Source organism: Leptonychotes weddellii, chromosome 15, assembly GCF_054177405.1.
Source record: "Leptonychotes weddellii isolate Sample4059 chromosome 15, ASM5417740v2, whole genome shotgun sequence".
Lineage (NCBI taxonomy): Eukaryota > Metazoa > Chordata > Mammalia > Carnivora > Phocidae > Leptonychotes > Leptonychotes weddellii.
The window spans coordinates 13,947,289-13,972,839 of NC_138383.1; the positions used below are offsets into that span (position 1 = coordinate 13,947,289).

Here is a 25,551-nt window from a genome sequence, read left to right on the forward strand (position 1 = left end):
AAATAAATAAATAAATAAATAAATAGTGATCTGCTTTAAAAAAATCATAGCCAGACTACTACAAAAAGCATAAACTAGTTTCCAGCAGACATTCAAAGACATCCAGCTTGAATGCTGCATTTCAAATTTTAAGGTACTTTCCAAAAGAGCTGGCTGGGGGTGCGAGGGTCAACTTCATACAATTAAAGATTACAATCTACCCATCTAATACTTATCTATAGGCAGTATGTGCATGCAACTTTACTTCTGGATTTTAAAAGAAATCTAATCTTGTAAAAATAGAACAGTGAACAGTGAGACAGAAGACAATGATGGAAATATTCTCTTGTAAATGTAAGAGCCAACCAGGTCATGATCAAGATGACTAAGAACCTCAAGGGTGTGTGACTCAGTGGGCTAATGCAAGAGTATTAGCTTCATGACATGTATCTTAGTCATCTTCATAATGAATTCACTGTATTGGAAAAGGGACTCACAAATATTGTGATGCACTGATTTTATTTGATGAAAATTCAGTATTTTGCTTTGACAAAGCCACGTTAACTGTGGCAGGGTCAATTTCATATAAATTCTGCCAATGAGTCAGATTATCATTTGCACATATGCCCTCCCACTAAAGCCAATGCCTGTGAATGGCCATTGTAATGGGATTTAGTAAAAGTCCTAGGGAAACCAACATATATTAGGAAATAAGTTTTAATTAGGAATGTGTAATCTCTTCAAGCAGAACAGTGTTAGAATATTATCATTAATAATTTATTGTTAATTTACCCCAAGTAGCTACTACTAGAAGTCAGTAATGCTATGATTTGTTTTGTGTATTTTAATTCTCACTTGTTCCCTTTACATATTCCATCATAAGATTTATTACATTTATCCATAAAAACCAACAACCTCTTTCGTTCTTTGGCAGACAGCAAACTTGGTTTCTGTCTTTTTCTGTGGAAGAAGAGAGTCCATTAAGATGGTCAGAAAGAGTGAGTTTTCAGGTAGGTTATTTCTAGCCTAACTCCACATTAACACAATGGTGATTAAACTTTTAAAAATGGACCCCAAAATAATTTTTAAAACTTGAATTAAAAACTTTAATAATGTTTCAAATTAGTATCTATCAAGGACATTAGGCTTTGAGACTAGAAAAGGCACTTATGGTTGGTTAACCAGCTATATACTCTGCTATTAGTACACAATCTTCCATAACTGTTTTACCATTAGAGCTCAGGCTCTTGGATGGTTGACAGCTAGGAATTTACTAACTTGCTGCAGTGGGATCCTGGACAGTGCACTTATGTGACCTTCTCCCCATTGTTAGGCTGGGTCTCTGGAAACATCAATTTTGGTAGAACAGTTGTTCAAAACAGCTGCCTTGAGAAGTAAAAAAAAGACACTTTTTACTAATGAAGCAAATGTGAATGTTTTTAAAAAATTCTTTCTACTGCTTTTTTTTTTATTCTGTATTTTATCTTCGCTCTGGGTTTTTTGTTTTGTTTTGGGAAATGTTAGTGTTAATACCCCCACTTAAGATCCAAATGCTAGCTCAGAAGTTACCCAGCCACTTCTGCTTCAGTGGTCAAAACACTACCATTATGATCAAACAACTGTAGTTATTATTAAGGTAACTATTAAACGAACTATGCCTGTAGTCTTTTTTTTTATTAATTCAAATAAACATTTATTGCACAGGTACTCTGGCAACTGTTTTAAGTGTTGGATTTCATGCAGAATTTCATTGAGTCAGTACTCAATGACAGAGCCATTCTGCATCAACTCTGGGAATAATCTGTAAGGTTTTAGTCATTGCATTTAAATAACACAACGAAAGAACATCAGTGAAAACAGGCTGGCTCTTCTAATACAAAGTAGCGTAATAAATGCTAGTGATAAGATGATTAAAGAATTATACACTGACAGCTTAGAATTCCAGAATGAAGGGATCTCTTGAAACCTAAGTGAACTCAGGACAAATGTCCAAAATTACCTTTTTTTTTTTTTTTTTAAAGATTTTATTTATTTATTTGACAGAGAGAGACACAGCGAGAGAGGGAACACAAGCAGGGGGAGTGGGAGAGGGAGAAGCAGGCTTCCCGCGAAGCAGGGAGCCCGATGCGGGGCTCGATCCCAGGACCCCAGAATCATGACCTGAGCCGAAGGCAGATGCTTAATAACTGAGCCACCCAGGCACCCCTCAAAAAGTACTTCTATACAAAGCTCAAAGAGTAGAGCCTGTCAGCTACAAGAAGTCCTGCTAGTGTGGAACTATAAAAAGATGTGAAAAACTTAGGTAGACAGAGAAAGACAAATACCACATGATTTCACTTATACATAGAATCTAAAAACAAATGAACAAAACAGACTCTTAAATACAGAGAACAAATGGGTGGCTGCCAGAGGGGAGGGGGTAGGGGAAAGGGTGAAATAGATAGTGGGGATTTAAGAGGTACAAACTTCCAGTCATAAAATAAATAAGTCACGGAGATGAAAAGTACAGCTCGATGCCTGTACTCTTTAACAATGTTTATGAACTACTTTTAACCAATTCTTTTTTTTTTTTTAAAGATTTTATTTATTTGAGAGAGAGAGAATGAGAGAGAGCAAGCACATGAGAGGGGGGAGGGTCAGAGGGAGAAGCAGACCCCCCGCTGAGCAGGGAGCCCGATGTGGGACTCAATCCAGGGACTCCAGAATCATGACCTGAGCCGAAGGCAGTCGCTTAACCAACTGAGCCACCCAGGCACCCGTTTTAACCAATTCTAAAACTATACTTTTCTTGCATTTCTGTAAATAGACTATATGGTCCTTAAAGATGTAAAGGCACTTCTCTTCAATTGCAGTGGTATTCCCTAAACCAGTGGTTCTTAAAGTGTGATCTGGGGACCCCGGGGGGTTTTCAAGACACTTTCAAGGGGTCCACGAAATCAAAACTATTTAATACTGAGAGGTTACTTGTCTTTTTCCATGCTCATTCTGTTACAAGTGTACGGTAGAATTTTCCAAAGCTTACATGATGTTAACAAATAACAGGTCTACTATTGTTTTTGAAAAATGAACAGATATTTTAACACTTTCTTAGTTTTAACTTCTAATATGGCAAATATCAATAAATATAACTCTTATAAACCCAAGCTTTTAAGGCCCTCAGTAATTTTTTTTAAGTGTGTAAAGGGGTGCTGATACCAAAAAGTTTGAGAACTGCTCTAAACAGAGTAATGCAAGAATGCCTGTATGAAGTGCCCGATAAATGCTTGCTACCTCTTTAGATATATCCTCAAAAGATATTATTTCAGATAATCTCTATACTTGGAAACAGTAAATTTAGTAGTCAGCGGATACACTTCAGTGTACATGACCATTAACTACCTTCTCTTAAGATCCAGGGTCATTTAAAACCCATCACTTGTGATTTAAAATCCATTTTTGTGATTAAAAAACTATTTCATAGGACTTGTTTGAGTAATACCTTAAAACATAGAAAGATCTATCTCTAATGTAGAAAGATTTATCTTAGTGTATACTACAAAAGGTTTCAATCACTTTATTACTTTTTTTGGGTAAGGTTGTTTTACTTCAACCACAGCCAGAAGAAAAATATATAAAACCAAAACATGACTGAAATTTGTATGTTTCTTTAAATAAAATAGAAAGCATGATGTGACATGTTTTCTAAAATTATGCCAGGAAAACAATATGATTCTGTTTCTACAATGAAGTGCAATGTTTTGGATATACCAAGCACAAATTATAAAGGCTTGCGAAGCAGGTCTATAGAAACATAAGGAAAGCCAATCCAAGTTTGCTTTCCTTTCTTGTTAATGTGTTTTAAGTCATATCAGAAGACATAGAGTTTATTTGTAAACAGTTAATTAAGATAACATGTTACTTTTTGAGGGAAGATTAGTATGCTAATTTTAGAAGGCAAAATACTGCTTAGTAAACACCCAGTCTCTTATGGATTAAAGTACTCAACTGAGTGGCATGTTCTAACCATTTAGACTTCTAAAAGAAAAGCTCCTGAAAGAACAGACAACTTTAAGAAACTAAAACACTCATATCATAGCACCTTTATCAATGGAAAAACGGCATCTTCAAGGAGTAGGGTAAACAGTAAGTTGAGAGACTATCTGCAAGGGATATAAAATTAGTTTTGTTAGGAATGCATTATTCAGGCAGAGAGCTCTCTTAGGCATGCTTTGAAAAATCTTTGAATGTACTTTGGTTTTACTGAATGTTTAGGCTGAAGTTCAATGCAATAGCAAAGCTTTTTGTTGTCTTCTAGATATAAGTGATATCTGTGTCTAAAAGCAAGCTCACTAGAATGCATCTGTCAAACATCTTACTAAATCTTTAGATACCAAAGCAGAGATTATACCATCAAGTATCAACAGAACCCAACACGAAGGGTTCTCAAAAATACACAGCTGCAATCTGTCAATGGATTTTGTTTTCTACTTTCAGGCATACCTTGTTTTGTTGTGTTTCACATGCAGACAATTCCTTTTTTTTTTTTAAACAACTTGAAGGTCTGTTGCAACCCTGCATTGAGCAAGTCTGCTGGTGCCATCTGCCAACAGCAATTGCTCACTTTGTGTCTCTGTGTCACATTTTGGTAATTTGTGCAATATTTCAAATATTTTCATCATTATTTTATTTGTTAGGGTGATCTGTGATCAGTGATTATGACTCACTGAAAGCTCAGATGATGGTTACCATTTTTTAAGCATTAAAGTATTTTAAAGATCTTTTTAAAATTTATTTATTTGAGAGAGAGCAGGAGCAGGAGGAGGGGCAGAGGGAGAGGGAGAAGCAGACTCCCTGCTGAGCACAGAGTCCAACGTGGGGCTCCATCCCAGGACCTTGGGATCATAACCTGAGCCGAAGGCGGACGCTTAACTGACTGAGCAACCCAGGCACCCCTAAGCAATAAAGTATTTTAAAATCAAGGTAAGCACATTGGTTTTTTTAGACAATGCTTTTACACACCTAGTAAACTACAGTATAGTGTAAACATAACTTTTATAGGTACTGGGAAACCAAAAAATCCATTTGACTTGCTTTATTGTGATAGTCACTTTAAAATTGCAGGGATCTGAAACTGAACCCATAAGATCTCTGAAGGATGCCTGCAGTACAAAATCCATTATTCAACGACTAGCAAAGCAGAAAATAAAATAATTAATGTATGTTTTCCAGTAATGAAATGCAAGGTGATGTTAATGCAGATTTTCAGCCAAATCTGAAGGTCTATATAGATCAATAGTTGTAGCCAATCTTTTTTTTTTTTTTTAGTTTAAATTCCAGTTAATGTACAGTGTAATAATAGTTTCAAGTGTACAATTTAGTGATTCAACACACATAACACCCAGTGCTCATCAAGACAAGTACGCTCCTTAATCCCCATCACCTATTTAACTCATCCTGCCCTCCCCCCCGCAACCCCGTAACCATCAGTTTGTTCTCTACAGCTAAGAGTCTGTTTCTTGGTTTGCCTCTCTCTTTTTTCCCCTTGATCATTTTGTTTCTTAAATTCCACATGTGAGTGAAATCGTGTGTTCAATCTTCTTTATTATGGCTATGCATTCTGGTTTTGGCACAAATCATTTATTTAGTCTTTTGACTAGATTTATTCAGGCTTTGGATATAATCAATCAATCAGCACTAAGTAGTGTTAAATATACTAAAGTATATATACTAAAGTAATGCTTAATATAATGCCACTTCCTAGGCTGGAAATACTCAGCTGTATATACTAAGCAACTAGCATGTGGCTTAACTGAAGAAATGGTGAGTAGGATGAATAGGACTGGGAACCAAAACTGACTGAGGTCATCAACGCACTATAGTAGATGGGAGGTTTGGCAACTGCAGCAATACAACCAATTACTTTATGCTCCTAGTTGCGCAGTCATCATTGAGAAATTATCAGCACAATGACTTCCAGAATGGACAGCAGGCATGAATGTAACCCTTCCTGTGTGAGTTATGCATGCAGTACTATACAGATTAGCACTGGACAAGGGGTGAGGAGGAGAGCAAAGGAAAGATGAAAACAAGCTAGGAGATAAAATTTAAAAAGGCACTTGGGATATTAGTACTGTGGGTACCAGAGAAAGCCGACCACCTATCTGGTAAGGCTATCAGAGATGGTTTGGTTCATTTTGCACAAACCAGAGGCACAAGCAGCAATACCACTAACAGGTCTCTCACCTAGATTGTCTTTTGAAAGGATCAACAGAATGAAAAGTCTCTGAAAAGATTAGGTTCCTGATTGTAGAAACAAGTAGTATGCATAAAAAGTGTGAAGAAACTGTTGCCTGAGTGGGAAAGGGATGTTGTTTAAATGTTTCCAGGAGAGGGCGCCTGGGTGGCTCAGTTGGTTGGGCGACTGCCTTCGGCTCAGGTCATGATCCTGGAGTCACAGGATCGAGTCCCGCATCAGGCTCCCTGCTCGGCGGGGGGTCTGCTTCTCCATCTGACCCTCCCCCCTCTCATGTACTCGCTCTCTCTCATTCTCTCTCTCTCAAATAAATAAATAAAATCTTTAAAAAAAAAATAAAATAAATGTTTCCAGGAGAGGACTAGAAGCACTGTCTGAAACTCCAAGTAAATAAAAGTACTGTATGTCATCAGAAGGGGCTGCTAGGATGAAGATGAAATAAATGCTCTATGAAATATGTGACTATTAGCACCAAGCTCACACTAGGGCTGAAGTGAATCAACACTCACTTCTGAAATCCAGGACCTTAAAAAGGTTGTTTCCTCCATCACCACCTTTACCCTTGTTTCTTTTGAGAATTTCAAGGATCAATGCTTCCAACTGTTCAAAATTACAATGTCTATGATGAATATAATGTATTTGTGTTTATCTTTCTCTTCTATGGTGACATGCTCATTTTTTAAGTGAGGCTTCAGTAAGAGTGGAAATAGGAAACAAACTTTTTGCCTACTGCCCATGTCCACTTTTGCCTGGGAATCACCAGGCAAAGCCCTTCTGGAGCTCTAACCTCTTAAATCCTGTTGTGTGCGAGCACCGCCCATGCTTTGTCTCGGCATTCGAAGAGAAGTTCTCAAAGGTGTATGTCTCTGCTCATCCAGGTAAGCAAGGTCCTCCAAGTGGGCAGAGCTGGTGGCTGATAAGACAGAAAAGTTTAGTCAGAATATGTAAGTTTAGAAAACTTTCAGTTCGTCTGTATCATCCCAACTTGGGAATCAGAGCTCACTCCAGCATATACATCCACCAAGGGTTTGCTGAACTCACGGTCCTTGTCAGTGTCCCAAACATGTGCCAGGAGAAAAATGTCAAGAGTTGTCTTCAGCTCCTTCAACACTATCAACTGCCTGAACTTATGAAGAGTACTAGCAACAAGTTAGCAAACACATTAGTACCTGAAAACAAAAATTATTAATTTTTTGTTTCTTTGGGGTCACAAATACCATTTGTAGAACAAGGCATAAACACCATCAGTGGAGAAACATGTTCCAAATTATACTGAGCTGTAAGAAAAACATGAAGCTCTGTTTTCAACATTTTCCCTTCATGCTAAAGAATGAAATATGAAAACATTCTGAAAACAATTTTCAAGTGTATATATCTATTGGAAAGATGGGTATCAGGACAACAGATAGAGAACTGCTGAAGAGTCTTTGGGGAACTGCCAATGTCCATGAATTCCAAAGAACACTTAGTTGCTCTCTGAACACAGTCAGGTAATAATGGCCCCCCATTGCATGTATAAACCCTTTAACCCAGACACAACAGGGAGAGGGAAAATGGCATGGGTCCTGGCACTGCTATATACTGAGAGCTGTTGGGAACATTCACAATGAACCAAAAAGTGAAGAAATTAAGAATCAGGAAGCACTGAAGAACAAAACGGTTTTTAACAACAGCAACAACACGCCCAAACTTCTGTCAGAATACAATCAGTTAGAGCTTATAAATTATTAATTAAACTGCTGGTTCAGTTTGTTGTTAATTATGTACGATACTGTGCCAGGGGTTATTCAGTTCTTCAATGGCAATTATTTACCAAGAGCTTACTGTGTGCCAGGCCCTGTTCTTGATGCCCTCCCTGGCTTAGCTGCCAGCTTACCTCTGGTGACTGTTTGAGTGGCTGAGAGGAACCAAAATGAGATCACTCTTGGCTGCAGAGCTCTAATGAAGATAATGTCCATATCCCCAGTTGAGATAAGACACAAACAACAATCTAAGGTGGATTATGACTAAGTGGCACAAAGAAAGTCACAAAGTGCTCTCTGAGCTGAAAAAGTGGGGGGGGGGGTGGGGAGACGGAGAAAAACAGAATAGAGGTAGAGACAGACAGAAAAGAATAAGAGAGAACATGTGCAAGAGACATATACTCCCTTCATCCTTCAACTATTGCAATTACCTCAGTTACTTGGGTCTACTGGAAACCTAGACAAGAGGAACTTATCCAAATTTATAGATATAGTTTCTATGGGAAACAAAAGTCTCTGAAAGCTCATCTAGGGAAGTAAACCAAGAAAAGGAAGTTAAATGCCACATTACACATCAGTAGGAGAGAGCTCAGAGGAATAAGAGATAATCTTGATCTCCGCATTCTGAAATTAAAACTATCCAGAATAGATTACTTTTTAATCTTTTACTTAAAAACACTGGAGGCAATGACTCTTACACCATTCCCACTGGGAGAATAACAGAGGAATAAGAGATAATCTTGATCTCTGCATTTGGAAACTAAAACTATCCAGAAAAGATAACTCTGTGGTTCTGTGAATTAGTTCTTTCTTATGTTTATTAGTCCCTCCTGCTTTAATCAAAGTCTGTTTTCCTTTGTTTGGTTCTTCGTCTATATGTGTGTAGCTATCAAAAAAAAGGTAAGGAAGAAAAAAAAAAAAGGAGCCCTCAGAATTCCCATCCCCACAGAGCCCTCCTTGGAGGGGAGAAATATTAGCATCAGCTGAGCAGGGCCCCTTACACAGAGATCAGTTTCAGCTTTGTAGGGCCCTTCCTCCAAGTTCCTCTGGTGTAATAACCCCAACCTTTTCTTGTGACACAGACTCTGAGGTGGTAGCTGCTTCCTGCAGTTGCCAAGTCCATGATGCCTCAGTGTTTTCTTTTTCCCTTTCCAGTTCATTTAAACATAGTCAACCATTCTTTACATTTCAGATTTTCTGGTAAAATAACTGTGGTTTCTGTCTCCTGGCTAGCCCCTGACTGATACACTATTGAAAATAACAGAGCAGTAATCCTTTCATATGTTGATGATAAAGCAATACCACAGAATGAAGATGTGAAAGGAATCTTCATCACGGTCACCTAGTCCAAAGGTCAGCACACTAAGGCCTGCTGCCTATTTTTGTAAATAAAGTTTACTGGAACACAGTTTTGCCCGTTCGTTAAGCATTCTTTTACAACAGAGTTGAGTAGTTTTGAGAGAGGTCATATTGGCCTGCAAAGCCTAAAATACTAGCTGGCCTTTTTTTTTTTTTTAGATTATTTATTTATTTATTTATTTGAGAGAGAGAGAATGAGAGACAGAGAGCATGAGAGAGAGGAGGGAGGGTCAGAGGGAGAAGCAGACTCCCTGCTGAGCAGGGAGCCCGACGCGGGACTCGATCCAGGGACTCCAGGATTATGACCTGAGCCGAAGGCAGTCGCTTAACCAACTGAGCCACCCAGGCGCCCACTAGCTGGCCTTTTAATAAAAAGTTTGTTGAGGGGCGCCTGGGTGGCTCAGTTGTTAAGCATCTGCCTTCGGCTCAGGTCGTGATCCCGGGGTCCTGGGATCGAGCCCCACATCGGGCTCCCTGCTCAGCGGGAAGCCTGCTTCTCCCTCTCCCAGTCCGCCTGCTTGTGCTCCCTCTCTCACTGTCACTCTGTCAAATAAATAAATAAAATCTTAAAAAAAAAAAAAAGTTTGTTGACCCCAAACTAGTCAAATCCCCTCATTTTACAGATTAGTACTGTAGAGTGACTTGTCTACAGTGAATCACTCATTTATGGTAGAGCCAGGCCTCAAAACCGGACATCTGGTCCATCAGTCCAGTGAGTGCTATTTGCATTGTGCCCCTTCTCCCCTTTTAAAGCTAAACAGATTTAACTCTTCCTTAAAAAACTTATTTTCATCCCTTCTTCATCTTTGTCACTTTCCCTCAACTCCCTGTTTTTTATGGCTTCATAGAGCAGTAACCAAATGTGGGCAAGTAAAGACCTTGTAATGCAAAGTGCAGGTGCTTACTAAAACTCCACACTGCAAATATTTCCACAGTAAGAAACAAAAGAACAAACAAAAGCCCCCAAATTTGTTATTTTTTTTAATGAGAAAAATACATATAAGGTACTTCCTAAAGCTGATAAACTGAGAGTAATATGAAAAGAGTATCAATGACAATGAGAACCTTTTACTGACATTAAAATAAAACTCAAATGAAACCTTTAACAGCTGGATGAGTGGTTAGTTTTGGGTTACCACTATGGTAATATAAATGGCACATTATATAATTTTAAAGCAAGGTTCTCTTACTAAAATGGTTCTATATGCCAATGCACTAAAATGGTTTCATACGTTTTAATAAAAAGAGAACGTATATTTCATTAACAGTAGGTGGAAAGATACAGCAACAACATGGAGTGGACCAAAAGCTGTGTTAAGGAAAAAAGAGCCCTTTTTTCTATATTATATTCATCTATGAATCTTTTAAAGATTAAACTCAGGGAGATCTATACTTTGAGTACAGATTTGAGTAACAGATAATTCATTTTAATTTCTCCTTACTGAAAAGACCTCCTGGCAAGTACTCTTAGCCCCAGCCTTACTCTCACAGGGTCAGCTTCCTATTCAAAGAGCTGCTGACAGCATTTGTGAAATATAAACGTTGAGTGTGAACTTAACAAGCTTTGCCAAACGAACCTTTACTATCTTAATTCCTAGGAAAATGGACATCAATTGTCCTATTGCTTTCTTTCACAAAACCAAGAAATGTAGTAAAGATATTTTGGAATGAGCACACATCTCAATTTCAGTCAGATGACATTAGGAGAAAAAGACAAATACTCTAATTATTGAGCTGAATGAACGGTTCATTCCTCTACAAATCTAAATACTCGTAGGCAAACAGTGAACTAAAGAAAAGCAGTGATCTTCAGTATCAAGTGCCAGAGCTCCGAAGCCCTGATTCAGGGCACAGACAGATCTCAAATCAGCTGATGGGGAACTATTGTTTTAATCCAGATTGCAAATAAATTATGTTTAGTGTTACTTAAGTCTATTAAAACATTTGTTCTTTTTCTTCTTTTAGCAATCAGTATCTTTTTGTTGATCTCTGAATCTATCACAACTTCCTCTACCAAATAATCCAAAATATTTTTTCACTGCCTTTATCCCTTATTAAATCATTATTCTCCTTAGTCTTATTTTGTTTCTCACTGCTTCATCATTTTCAAAATTCTTGCCCGTTATTTAAAGGGATATGAGACAAATATTGGAAAGATGAACCAGGAGACCTAGAAGTCTGTTAGCTGTGGCCCTTTGTTGTATTAGCTGTATAGGGGTACTCTCCCTCATGATCACTTGAGTCTTTTCCATTTGCAAGCCACTTTCTGAGAAGTCTGTCGTAGTTTGTCAAACATCTCACTCTCTGTCAAATTTGCTCAGGCTGCATTTTCTCTGCTTCTCTAACTGATCCTCCAGTCAAAATTAATTGCTTCTCCCCTTTAGCAACCACATACATATATTGCTAATTAGAACCTGTGTTATTCAGCTACTTGCCTACGTGGCTGTCTTCCCTTGTTATAGCAGGTTCTGGAAGGCAAGAAAGCAATGTCTGATTTATCTTTGATAACCCTGTCCCTTCAGAGTAAGTCAGAGTACCCTGCACATAATGCTCAATATAGAACTGAATTCCAGACCAGTCCTACCTAGATTTAGATATATGTCTGGCTCTAGCTTCACCCTTCTCATTGCTCTGTTTAATGCTTACTAGACATCGCTATGATAATACGCTCGGCTCCAATGATGTTCATATAAACTTCCTTCAAGTACTGCTGGTCCCTCTTCTATAGCACATATTACTTTCTATCATACTATATAAATTACTTACTTATTATGTTTATTTTCTCTGACTAGAATGTAAACTCCAAGGGGGGGAGGAGGGAGTTCTGTTTTGTTTACTGATGTTTCTCAAGTGTTTTGAACAGTGCCTGCCATATATACAGTACAAGTTCAATAAACACTTGTCTAATAACTGAGTAAGTGTATTTAACATACACTTTGTGTTTTGGCTACATTTAAATGATCAGTGAATGACAAATTAGGTTTTGTCTTAGGGGGTTATTTGAAAGCTAAGGATGAAGGAGGTGGCAATAGCAACAATGTCTTGCATATCTTCATCCCATACAAACACCAACGGCAGATCTACAGGGACATCCATATTCCCACCTCACGGTGGTACTCGTACTGTGAAACTGTCCTGGCAAGTTTTTTTGAGACAGTTCCATCAAGTTAAATTACTACTATAATATTTAACGGACACTTTCCAGATACAGGCGTAGGAGATAACTAGGTAAGTCGAAGTGAACTGAAGAAAGAGGAAAAAAAAATCTACAATAAAAAAAATTTTATGTGAAAAGAAAATGCTTTAAAAAGTAAACTTCTATGTAAAATCTATCTCTAAGTAAAACTTATGTCGTTAAAAATCCTTGTTTTCAGAGAAGGAAGAGGAAAGTGGGAAAAGGGAGCATATATATATTTTTTGAGATCTCATAGGATTGGAACAGCTGATTCATTTATAGAACATTTAACTGACATACTTTTTTGAAGTCAAAATAACTTAACAAATAAGTGGGCAGAAAAAAATCCAGCAGACAGCATTTGGTACAAAACATTCCAGAGGCAACTCTATATTGAGTATGGAACCAGTCTGAATTGTTTCTTCTTCTATCAGTTGTCACTAGTGAAACCAGATTTTAGTAGCATGACTGTCATGCTGGCTGACCTGAGCAGGGAGCTTGGAATGATGTTATATTTGCTACAGCCTGGGCAAGAAGCCACTCTGCTGTCCTTATACCCTTGATTCATAAAGCCAACATTCTGACTGCTGAAAAGCCCATATTTTCTTCTTTATAAAATCTCCAGTACAGCTTCTGATTGGATTCATCTAAATCCCCCATGATTCCCATTTTGCATTTACCTGATTCTTAAGATCCTTTTCTTAGGAAAATGTGCAGCTCCAAACATTAACAAGTAGATGGTGAGAGTTTATATTTTAACTGACTTCCACTGCTTATATGTTTCCTTGACAGACTCCTCATTTTCACACAAAGCACTGAGGACAGCTGCTGCAAGTGAGTATTTCCTACTTCCCACATCCCTCCAATTCCCAGCCAATCTCATTTTAAGACATTAAGGATGACCATAGACATCCTACTCTCTGATAATTTCTGCCATGCAACCGCAAGTCCACAAGGTTTTCTAATTCCTTCCAACACAACGAGCTTAAAAAAATAAACATACAGTAGTGATTTACATTTTGAAAACAATAAAAGACAGTCGTCTTTATTTTCTGCATCTTAGAATTTTAAACATGTAATTACATCTGAATTTATACTCAGAAAACTGAGCTACTCCAGGAAAAACTCAAGCCTTGATGGTAGAGATTGCCAAAACTCAGCTTTAATCATTCTGTCATTCGAGTTAAAAGTTTTTATTTTCAGTAAATAGCACTACCTTCATATGTGGTATATGGTGGAGCTTTTAAATGGTACATCTAAGTACAGACTTTACTTGTTTGAATATGCTTCTGAAAGTATACAGCTTTTGGACCAATCTAATGGATCAATATATTTATACTTACAATAATCAGACTTCTATTTTAATAGTTAATAAAGAGTACATGGTTGTTTTAAAAATTTCCTTACATATATATTTTCCATTTATGTTGCAGATGAGTTCAAAGCTCAGAAAAAAGTTTAAAAAAAAAATCATCATAAACATTTGCATATGTACTGACCCCACTTCTTCTAGGTAAAGTGTTATAAAAGTGTCCTTCCCATTCTTTTTAAAATCAAGGGTCTTATGGAATAACAAAGACAATTTTATTCTTTAGAGTTCAATGCAGCAAATTAATTTAAATAATTCCTTGACAATTTCCTAGTCCTGCCAGAAGATATGGCCCCTTAAAGACGCCAATGAGCTCAGGCAAAAGAGGGTGATTCTCTTCCCCAAGCAGGGAAAAGTCTGTAACACAGCAATGACCATTTAAACGATTATTCCCCCAGATTTTTTGAAGTGACGTGAATGGTATTTTCACATCATTATTCAACATTATTCGTCTCTAAAGTAGTTACATTATTCATACTGAGATAAAGTTTTAAAAAGAAGGGAAATTTAAGAGTTGGATTTGAACAAGGTCTTTTATAACTGGCATTATTTTTTCCCTCAACTGTTCATATGCTTAGAGTAATTTAATAAGTATAAATAAATATAATGGGTTTTTCCCCCTCTATTTTAAGCTATCTCATATTTGAAATCCTCAGTTACTACTGTTCACCAAGGAGATTTGAGTATTTGATCTTCCCACACTTTGGGGAACCACTCATATGTGCACATTAGAAAATAAAGGAAAATAAGTATTTCTAGAGCTAGAGCAAGAGCTATATCTAGAGTATATCTAGGGAGGACCTCCAGAGCTAAGAAAATTTGTTTTAAAAAATGATTTAGATACCTAATCATTTTAACTATCAGAGGTTGTGGTCTTATCAAATATTTATACAACATTACACAGTAATATTTATACAACATTACACAGCATGATAATTCCTTGTGAAAGTAACTTTATTTCTCCACATTCTGGAAACATTTTCAACCTATAATCTATTAAATTTTGAAGATAACTGAGCCCTCTGGTTTATAGTTCACTTTCCTGCCTCTTTGTGAGGATACTGACACCATGGTTTCCAGATACAGAAAACAATCCAATACAAACTATTCCCTGACCTATGACTTGCCTGTAGCAACACTAGATCTGTTTATATTACATTCAACAATGACAAGAAATAATTCTCTGATGAAGTATGCTCATACTTCAATACAGTCCATTTGTACTACACCGACAGTATAAAATCCTATTCTCTAGGACAGATCTATCTGGCTTCTTTTTTATCTTTCCCCTTTTTAACTTTTTTTTTTTTTTAAAGATTTTATTTATTTGAGAGGAGAGAGAGAGCGAGCACACAAGTGGGGGCGGGGGAGAGGGAGAGGGAGAAGCCGACTCCCCACTGAGCATAGAACCTGGGATCATGACTTGAGCCAAAGGCAGACATTTAACCGAGCCACCCAGGAACCCCTGATCTATCTGGCTTCTGATGGTACATTTACCTTTTACCTTTTTTTTGAACAAGCATGATCAGTATTACTTAAAAATCTGAAAATCTGTGCTAGCCAGAAAGGCCCTAATTATGGTATGAACACTGTGATAAATGGAAAAATAATCAACAATTATGGTCTATGGGCATAGCAACATAGGCTAATGTTATCCCTTTTATTTTTTTGAACATGGGGGAGGGGCAGGAGAGGGAAAAGAAGAGGGTAGAAAGAATTTAACTGAGTATAGAAAATATTTTCCAATACTTTAATTTAAAACAAATAAACCTCAATAACAAAAATCACTGTTTTGTGGTATTTGATATAAACAGTGTACTTTCTGTTAAAAAGATAAAAAATGACACCAAAAGCCTGATCCAAAAAAAAGAAAAATTTGATAAATTGATGTGATCAAAATGTTTGTGCTTCAAAATACATCAATGAAAAAATGAAAAGATAAGCAACAGACTTGGAGAAAATATTTTGCAAACCCATTGTTTGATAAAGCATTGTATCCAGAATATACAACAAATGCTTACAACTCAATAAGACAAACAACCCAACAAAAAAAAAATGTGCAAAGGGTTTGAAAAGATATTTTACCAAAGAAGATATATGAATAACTAATAAGCACACAATATAAGCTCAACATCATCAGTCATTAAGAAAATGCAAATTAAAACTATAACAAGATAGTATTTCACACCCACCCAAGTAACTATAATAAGAGATAAGACAGTAACAAATGGTAGAGAGAATGTGGAGAAACAGGAATCCACACATACGTTACGGGTGGGAATGTAAAATGGTGCAGCTACTTTAGAAACCAGTTTGGCAATTTCTTAAAAAGTTAAACATAAATTTACCCTATGATACAGCATTTCCACTCCTAGGTATCTATCCAAGAGAAATGAAACCATATGTCCACCCAAAGACTTGCACACGAATGTTCATAGTAGCACTACTCAAAATAGCCAAAAATTGGGAAAAACCTAAATGTCCGTCAATTGGTGAATGGATAAAATGTGGTAGAGGCAAACAAAGGAATACTATTTGCAATAAAAAGGAACAAACTTCTGATACATGCTGTCATAGATGAACCTCAACAACATTATGCTAAGAAGCCGGACACAAGAGACCACAGACTATATGACTCCATTTATATGAAAATGTTCAGAAAAGGTAAGTCTACAGAGAAAATAGATTAGTGGTTGCCTGGGGCTGGGGATGGGAATAAAATTAATATTAAATAGACACGAGGACCATGTCATCATGACATGATCTTATTGGGATGATGAAAATATTTCAAAATTGATTTATGGTGGGGGCACCTGGGTGGCTCAGTTGTCAAGCGTCTGCCTTTGGCTCAGGTCATGGGATCCTGGGATATATCCCAGGGTCCTGGGATCAGGCCCTGCATCGGGCTCCTCGCTCTGTGGGAGGCCTCCTTCTCCCTCTCCCACTCCCCCTGCTTGTGTTCCCTCTCTCACTGTGTCTCTCTCTGTCAAATAAATAAATAAAATCTTTAAAAAAATAAAGAAAATTGATTTATGGTGAAGGTTGCATAACTCAGTAAATATGCTATAAATTACTAAATTGGGTGGATTATTTGAAATTGGTGAATTTTATGATATGTAAAATATAACTCAAATAATTGTTTTTTAAAAAAAGGATAAATTCACATAGAGACTGCTGCTTTAGGACTTTATCTAGGCTAATACTGAACTAAGGTGGCAATTAGAATCACTTCTGGCCAGTTTGGGTACTGATTCTAGGTTTATGGTCTCAACAAGTGGAATACTTTTAGTAAATTATCCATTTGTTGGAGTTACTAGGTTATTTTTAATTTTTATTTATTTTATTTATTTTTTGAGAGAGAGAGGGGTGAGGGGCAAAGGGAGAGAGAGAATCCTAAGTAGGCTCCACACTCAGTGTAGAGCCCAACACGGGACTTGATCTCATGAGATCATGACCTGAGTCAAATCAAGAGTCTGGTACTTAAACGATTTTTAGTCAACATTAAAAATAGCTATTTCTTCAAAGATCTAGTTATGTCACCAAGAACCACTATTTCTAAACCAAAGGGAAAATTCTTCTAGAAAGACAGAAGCCTAAATACTTTATACATTTTTAAAATTGAGGTACGATTTATATATGTTAACTATATAAATCTTAAATGAATAGCTCAATAAATGTTTTTATGTGTACATACCCATGCAACCACCATTCAATCAGGATATAGAAGGTTCCCTTGATATTCCCACCAAAGGTAACCACTACCTTAGTTCTATCACCACAGAAATGACATAGTTTTGTCTTGTTTCTCTACACTTTATATAAATATACATATTTCATATAGTATGCCCTCTCCAAGATGTTGTCGTGGGTACAGCATTCTTTTTCACTGTTGTATAAAATTTATTAAACCAGTCTACTGTTGACGGACATTTGGATGATTTTCAGCTTTTGGGTATTATGAATAAAATGGATATGAACACTCTTATATTTATTTATATTTATTTTTTGGTGAATATAAGGACTTTTTTTTCCCCCCAGTAGTCTCCATACCCAACATGGGGCCTGAACTCATGACCCTGAGACCAAGAATCATATGCTCTACCAACTGAGCCAGCCAGCTTTATTTTTGATGGCCATTCTATGCAGGAGTGGAATTGATAGGTTTTAGGTAACATGCATATACAGCTTTAGACACCTTTAATAGACCTTGCCAAGCACCTTTACAAAGTGCTAGTTCCAGTTTATTATTATACTCCCATTAGCAATGTATGACAATTTCAATTGCATCACATCCGCACAAACACTTGGCATTGTCATTCCTTTCAATTTTGTGGTTATCGGGTATAGTGGTATCTCACTGCCAGGAAGTGGGAAGGATCTGATATTTTATTCTACTTCTAACAAGCCGGGATGGTGGAAGACATGAGACATCTAGATCAGAGATGAAAGACATTTCATTACTCAGAACAGCAAAAGCCAGAGTATCAACATTGGAGCCGCTCTTCTAAAGCAGAATTCCCACAGGCAATACAAAGAGCTGGGTGATAGGAGCACATGCAGATGGCTGTGCTGTAAGAAAGGCACCCTGTGCCTACAAATTACTTTGTGTTTTCTAGGAATTTATAAGTGGAATCATATAGTATATTCTCCTTTTTATCTGACTTCTTTCACTCAGTGTAACTATTTTATTTGTATGTGTTGCTGCAGTATCAATAGTTCATCTCTTTTTACTGCTAGGTAGTACCCATTGTAAAGATATGCTCTAATTTCTTTATCCATTCAACTGCTGGTGGCCATTCGGGATGTTCACAATTTTTGGCCATTAACAAATAAAGCTGTACATCTTTGTAAGAACATATACTTTCATTTCCCCTCTATAAATCCAACTGATTTTTTGACCTCCCATGTCTCTTACATATATTATAATCATATATAGGTATATATTATGTATTACATATATAATCTGGATATTATATGTATTATATATATATTTAAAGATTTTATTTATTTATTTGAAAGAGAGAGAGAGATAGCAACAGAGATAGCGAGAGAGAGTTTGAGCGGGAAGGAGAGGGAGAAGCAGACTCTCTGCTGAGGAGGGAGCCCGATGCAGGGCTCAATCCCAGGACCCTGAAATCATGACCTGAGCCAAAGGCAGACACTCAACCAACTGAGCCACCCAAGCACCCCTAATATATATATTTTAAAGACTCATAAGTAATATTAACCTTTGGAGAGAGGTACTAGATGGAGAGGGGAGTGGCTCTTTCTTTTGTATTTTTTGTTTGAATTTGAATTTTTATTTGATTTATATATATTTATTATGTAACATATATGAATCTTTAATTTCTAGAATGTGTCAGCTGGAACCACTGGGCAAGGAAATTATGGCTCATTTTTGTTTTGTTTTCTTCTTTGTATTTCTCTGTATTTTAAAAAAAAAAATCTAATAAATGCTGTTTTTTAAGGCAAAAAAGAAGAAAATCTCCCAAGGCATTTTCTCAACTCTACTGATACCTGATGATTCACTCCTATAATTCTGCATAATACCACAAGCTTTTGATGAATTATTTTTTCTAACTCCAGGCTCGCCTCCTTCAGACCATCCTACATGGATGGGTATATAGCCATTTTTCTAAACTGCAAATTTGATAATACAGCTCCTGTTTATACTAACCAGCAACAAAATAAACCCAATACTTATCATCAGAGCACATAAGCTCCTTGCTATCACCTGCAACATCATTTTCTACTATTCCTTCACTGTACCCCAGGTGCTAGTCATGCTGAAATGTCAATAATGTGCCAAGTTCCTTAACTTCTTGGTGCCTCCTTCCTCTTTTTTCTGTCCTCCTTGTGACTTCTCACTCATCCCTCTCTGTGATGTCTTCTATTCCTCTCTACCCTCCCCCTTAAAAGATTAATTTATTTATTTATTTATTTATTTGAGAGAGAAAGAGAGCATGAGCTAGGGGAAGGGCAAAGGGAGAGGGAGAAGCAGACTCCCTGATGAGCAGGGAGCCTGATGTGGGGCTTGATCCAAGGACCCTGAGATCATGACCTGAGCGGAAGGCAGATGCTTAACTGACTGAGCCATCCAGGCGCCCCTACCCTCTTCCTTTGCGCTCAGATGCTTCCCTCCTCTGTGTTTCTATGGTACTTTATAAATTACTGCATTATAGCAGTCATCACATTGTAGCTGACTATTTTACAAAAACAGCAATGGATGTCAATTAGAATTCCATCCTGTAATTCTCTGTAAAATTCTTATCTTAATATTTGCTGAAGTCAGTGTCCCAAAGAATATGCAAAACCTTACTGAAGTCTAAGTGTAACCACAAATATATTGATGCCTACGAGGGGTAGAGTTGCTAAATGGCAGTTAGCAAAAAATATACCATGAGAGGTAGTTTAGAAGCCCCCAAAATTCACAGATTGGATGACAATTCCCTGAAAGTTGACCAATTTAAAAGATTTTATTAAGTAACTAGAATATTAGCTCTTATAAGATAAAATTCTAAATAAATGAAAATCTTACAATCCATGTAAAAGAAAGAAGATACTCTTCACCTGATAAAATGTTGTTTGCTTTGTTAAGTTTTTTAAAAAACATTTCAACTGGCATTTTTTACCTGGTGATTAAAATACCTGGTATAGAAAGCCGGGTTCTATTCTTTGTGAGAGAGCTATACAATCAGTTTCTTCTATACGTATTAGAGAAGTAACCGGTAACTCATTGATACTTCTGACAGTTGCCTTGTGCTAATTTCTAGAAAGTCATAGTGTTAGAAAACTTTAGAGAAAGTGAGGGAAGGATATTATTTGGCCAATTAATCCTGGACAACTCTTTGTACAACCTAAGGTTAGTATCTGCATAAGGTAAAATAATGAATCACAGATATTTATGCTCAAGAAGGGCAAAGTGCTTTATAATTTCTCCATTAAACTAAAAAGAGGACAAGAGAAGCTTATACTTCTGACTCCTACTAAGTGCTCAGTGCCCTTCTTCAATAATAGAGACAGAATTTTTTTAAGATTTTATTTATTTATTTATTTGACAGAGAGAGAGACACAGCGAGAGAGGGAACACAAACAGGGGGAGTGGGAGAGGGAGAAGCAGGCTTCCCGCGAAGCAGGGAGCCCGATGCGGGGCTCGATCCCAGGACCCTGGGATCATGACCTGAGCTGAAGGCAGACGCTTAACAACTGAGCCACCCAGGTGCCCCTAGAGACAGAATTTTCTTAGAAATCACTGCAGCTTAGTTAAGAAGTAAAGTGGGATGTACCATTAAGGCTGGTAGCTATATTTCCTCAGTTTTATGCAGGCAAGGATTTAAATGTTTCTCTTCCGAAAAGACTGAATTTGCTTAGCACTTTCTAAGTTAGAGCATTCTAGGACTCTAATATGACATCATTAGTGGGGATCAACACATTCCAAAGAACCTAAGAGAGAAAAGTTTCTGTCACTACTTAAAGTGAATAATCTTGAAAAATTAATACTAAAATCACCTACAGTTACTGATCTTCCAGATGAGCCATCACCACATTATCGCATGTGATGACTGATGCTGATGGTCTCCCAGAGGATGGAACAAAGACTAATGTTTTAGAAAAGGTACAAAAAGGCAAGAAGCATCACACTATCATCTTTATAAAATAAATCATTACACCTGGGAAATAAGAGCTCCTAACTACAATAAGTATTTTATTACCTTGTGTCAGTGAGACAAACCTTTCAGGCATTCATCAGGCAAATAAGAAAGACAAACATAACTATGATATCGTAGTAGGTACAAAGTCTAGATGATGTTGCATTTTGAAAATGCCAAAATGCCCAACTATTCTGCAAAAGCTCCTGGTCTGAATTATTAAGTAGCAACTTAGCTGTATAAACAATATCCTTTGACATCAATTCTGGACAGCTGCCAAAGGATAATGATTCCATACTCCCTTTATGACTGAAATTGCTAGGAGTGTTTGAGTTATTCTTTAGCAATATAGGTACCTGGTGATTCTTCTATGATGGGATGGCTAGGGTACTGTGAAAATATTGAGCTCCTGGACTAGGAAGTTGAATTCTTGCCTGTCTGCCACTCCCTCAAACTATGGACAATGATTTCTGATAATACAACTTCTACTGAAATACACATCAATTTAATAATGTTTTTTAAAACTAACGTTTTTCAAAACCTCAAACTGAAATCCTTTCAAAGACTTTGGATGTGAAAAAAATACATTTAGAAATTCAATAATATACTTTATAGGTTTTACTTCTCATTTTATGTATGCTGTTACACATTTTGGGAACAGAACTAAACAACCACTTGAATATGAGCCTTTCCCTAGGTTCAAAAAGATATACACATGCATATTACCCAAACACAAAAGAACAGCTTAGTCAAAGAAGATGAATGGAAAATTCTATTAAAGCAGAATTTACTTTCATTTCAGTATATACACTAGAAAAATGGTCAATTTTTAGAAAAATCTTACCTGCTACTGAATTTGGCCGTGGCATAAGATATAGAGGAATAGACTGTACTGATTGTGATAAAACTGTTTCCAAATTCCTTTCTGGGATCTTATTCAGACTATAGGTGGAAGCTGTCATGTTTTCATCTACTCGATACAAACAGGAATCCATGCTGGATTTTTGAGACTGCCAAGGTTTTAGGTTTCCTCCAGACCCTAATTCTTTACTGCTTTCCCCAACATATTTTGTGCGTTCTACATTTTCAGAATAGCTTGTCAACGTAGCTGAAAAAGAGAGTAAAACAAGTTAAAAATTAAAGAGGGCACGTATTGAATGGGGCACTGGGTGTTATACGCAAACAATGAATCATGCAACACTATCAAAAACTAATGATGTAATGTATGGTGATTAACATAATAAAATAAAATTTAAAAAAAACCACACACACACACACAAAACAAAACAAAACCCCACAAACCTAGAGATTAAGCTGTTTACTACTATCCAAATTCATGACTAGCTAATAAGAGTAGTAGCAATATTACTTTTAAAAAGTTACTGATCATTTCATCTCCACCATGAAGTTTAAATAATTGAAAGCACAATATATCTTACATATTTTCTCTCATTTCTCTTATATATTTAACAACTCTATTTAAGTGGAACTAAACACATTCATACATCAGTGCTAAAAGATCTACAACTAGAGCCTATCAATGCTAAAAATTTCAGAATTTCGTCACAAAGGGAATTCATATAATTTTCATGGATTGCTGAAGAGCTCCCAAAATCTCAAAAAGATCTTTACTCTCTTTTAATCCCCTATTTTCCCTCATTTAAATTTATTTCCTGACCCCTTATATGTAATTAAGAATTAGAAAAAACAAATGGTCCCTTAAGTAGATATATAGGATATATTGCAGAAATAATCTGTCCAAATAAGGAGACAGTACAGGGCCTCCTTGTACAGCTACCCTCTAGCTCTAACCCTAGATGGCCCTGAATGAAATCAAGCAAAACCTGAAAGGGCTTCTAGAATTTTTCTAGTCTTACCACTAATTATTAACAGGACTTAAAAACAAAAATTTTCATCAACCCTAGAAATGCAAGGAATAAAAACACTAAAATAAAGATTATAAAAATCTTAGCAATAATTATAAGAATAAAAGAGGTCATCCCAGGAGAGTTTTTAATAAGTTAGTTCATATTTTCTTCTTACATCTTCAACGTACCTGTTGTTAAAAGAAGAGACCTAAGTTTATTAGGTAATTTCCACAATCCCTTTTAGTGAGGTTTTCTCTTTGGAAATGTAATTGGAATTCTGGACTTTGTAGTAACAGGGAAAAATACGAGTTACAAAGGAAGACACCCTGGTTGCCTTCCAGCTTTGTTCCTCTTTACAATAATAAGTCGTCCTTGCATCTGAGAATTAAGTGTTGTCAACTGGTCTCTGTATCCTCACTAAGGGAGTCCAGTTCCAAGGCAACATCTCTCTGTCAGTTCCATCGGGGAAGGCAGTCACCATTAGGCTTCTCAAAGATGACAATGCTCCCTACCACTACCTACTCATGACACATCCCCCCCTTCTTTTTAAAAGATTTATTCATTTATTTGAGAGAGAGAGAGTGTGTGGTTACAGGGGGGAGGGGCAGAGGGAGAGGGAGAATCCTCAAGCAGAATCCCTGCTGAGCATGGAGCCCAACATGGGGCTTGATCCCAGGACGCTGAGATCATGACCTGGGTTGAAATCAAGAGTTGATGCTCAACTGACTGAGCCACCCAGGAGCCCTAACACATCCTTTTTATATATTGTCCTTGTTACCTTTTTTACGTACTGCTGGATTCAATGTAGAATTTTGTTAAGGACTTTTATGTCCATGTTCATGAGAGACATTGGTCTATTGTTTACTTTTTATATGATGCCTTTGTCAAGTTTGGTCTTAAAATAATGTTAGCCTCATAAAGTGTTCTTTTCACTTCAACTTCCTGGAGCAGTTTGTGTAGAAATGGTATTATGTCTTCCTTAAATGTTTGGTAGAATTTACCTGTCAAGGCATCTGGACTAAGAGTTTTCCTTGTGTAAAAGTTTTAAATGGCAAATTCAATTTATATTTAACAGCTATAAAATTATTCAGGTTATCTTTTTCTTCTCAAATGATCTTTGGTCATATATTATTTCCAGGAATTTGTCCATTTCACCTAAATTGTCAAATTTATTGGCATAAAGCTGTTCATGACATTCCCTTATCCTTTTAATGTTTGTGGGGTCTGTTGTGATGTGCCTCTTCGTTCCTGATATTGGTAATTTGTATCTTCTTTTTTTCCTGGTTAATATGACTAGAGGTTTATCAATATGATTTTCTCAAAGAACCAGCGTTCAGTTTCACTGATTTTCTCTATTCCTATTTCATTGATTTCTGCTCTTTACTATTTCCTACTTTGTTTACTTTGATTTGAATTTCTTCTTTTTCTTGTTTAAGTAGAAGTTTAGTTCACTAATTAAATAACTTTCTTTTCTAAAATAAGCATCTAATGCTATAAATTTTCTTCTAAGCACTTCTTTAGCTGCATTCTAAAAATTTTGATGCTTTGTTTTCATTACCATTCAATTAAAAATATTTTTAAATTTCCACTGTGATTTTTTTTGACCCATGTTATTTAGAAATATGTTTAATTTCTAAGCATTTGTGAAATTTCCTGATATTTTTCTATTATTGGTTTCTAGTTTAAACACAGTGTGGTCAGAGAACACAGTTTGTAATGGTTTAGTCCATTTAGCTTTATTGAGACTTGTTTTATGAACCAGAATATGGTCTCTTGGTGCATCTTCTATGTATACCTAAAAAGAATCTGAACTATGCTATTGATAGTGGACTGTTCTATAAAAAATAATTAGGTCAAGTTGATTAATGGAATTGTTTAGGTCTTTTACATGTTAATTGATTTCCTACTTGTTCTTTCAACCACTGAGAGATGAGAGTTAAAATCTCTGTGGATTTTTGCCATTTTGAAGCTTTGTTATTTGGTGTATAAACATTTAGGATTGTTATTTCCTCTTGATGAAATGACCCATTTATCATTATGAAATGACCTTCCTTGATAGGTCATCACTGTTTATTCTGAAATCTATTTTGATACTCTTTGCTCTGAAATGGGTGAAAGAGGGAGATGATGAGCATACAGTATGGACTCCAGGACCAGCAGGAGCAGCAGGGAACTTAA

At 36.5% G+C, this 25,551-nt stretch overlaps 1 protein-coding gene across 1 annotated transcript in view; it reads right to left on the bottom strand.

Annotated features, from left to right (window-relative positions):
• TANC2 (tetratricopeptide repeat, ankyrin repeat and coiled-coil containing 2) overlaps positions 1-25,551 on the bottom strand; it is a 318,672-nt gene that overhangs the window by 109,904 nt on the left and 183,217 nt on the right. Inside the window, exons 8-9 of the mRNA XM_081805955.1 lie at positions 22,350-22,613; positions 6,999-7,124 (exon numbers count right to left, since the gene is read on the bottom strand). Coding sequence (XP_081662081.1) covers positions 6,999-7,124; positions 22,350-22,613 — 390 coding nt within the window. The remainder of the gene's footprint in view (positions 1-6,998; positions 7,125-22,349; positions 22,614-25,551) is intronic.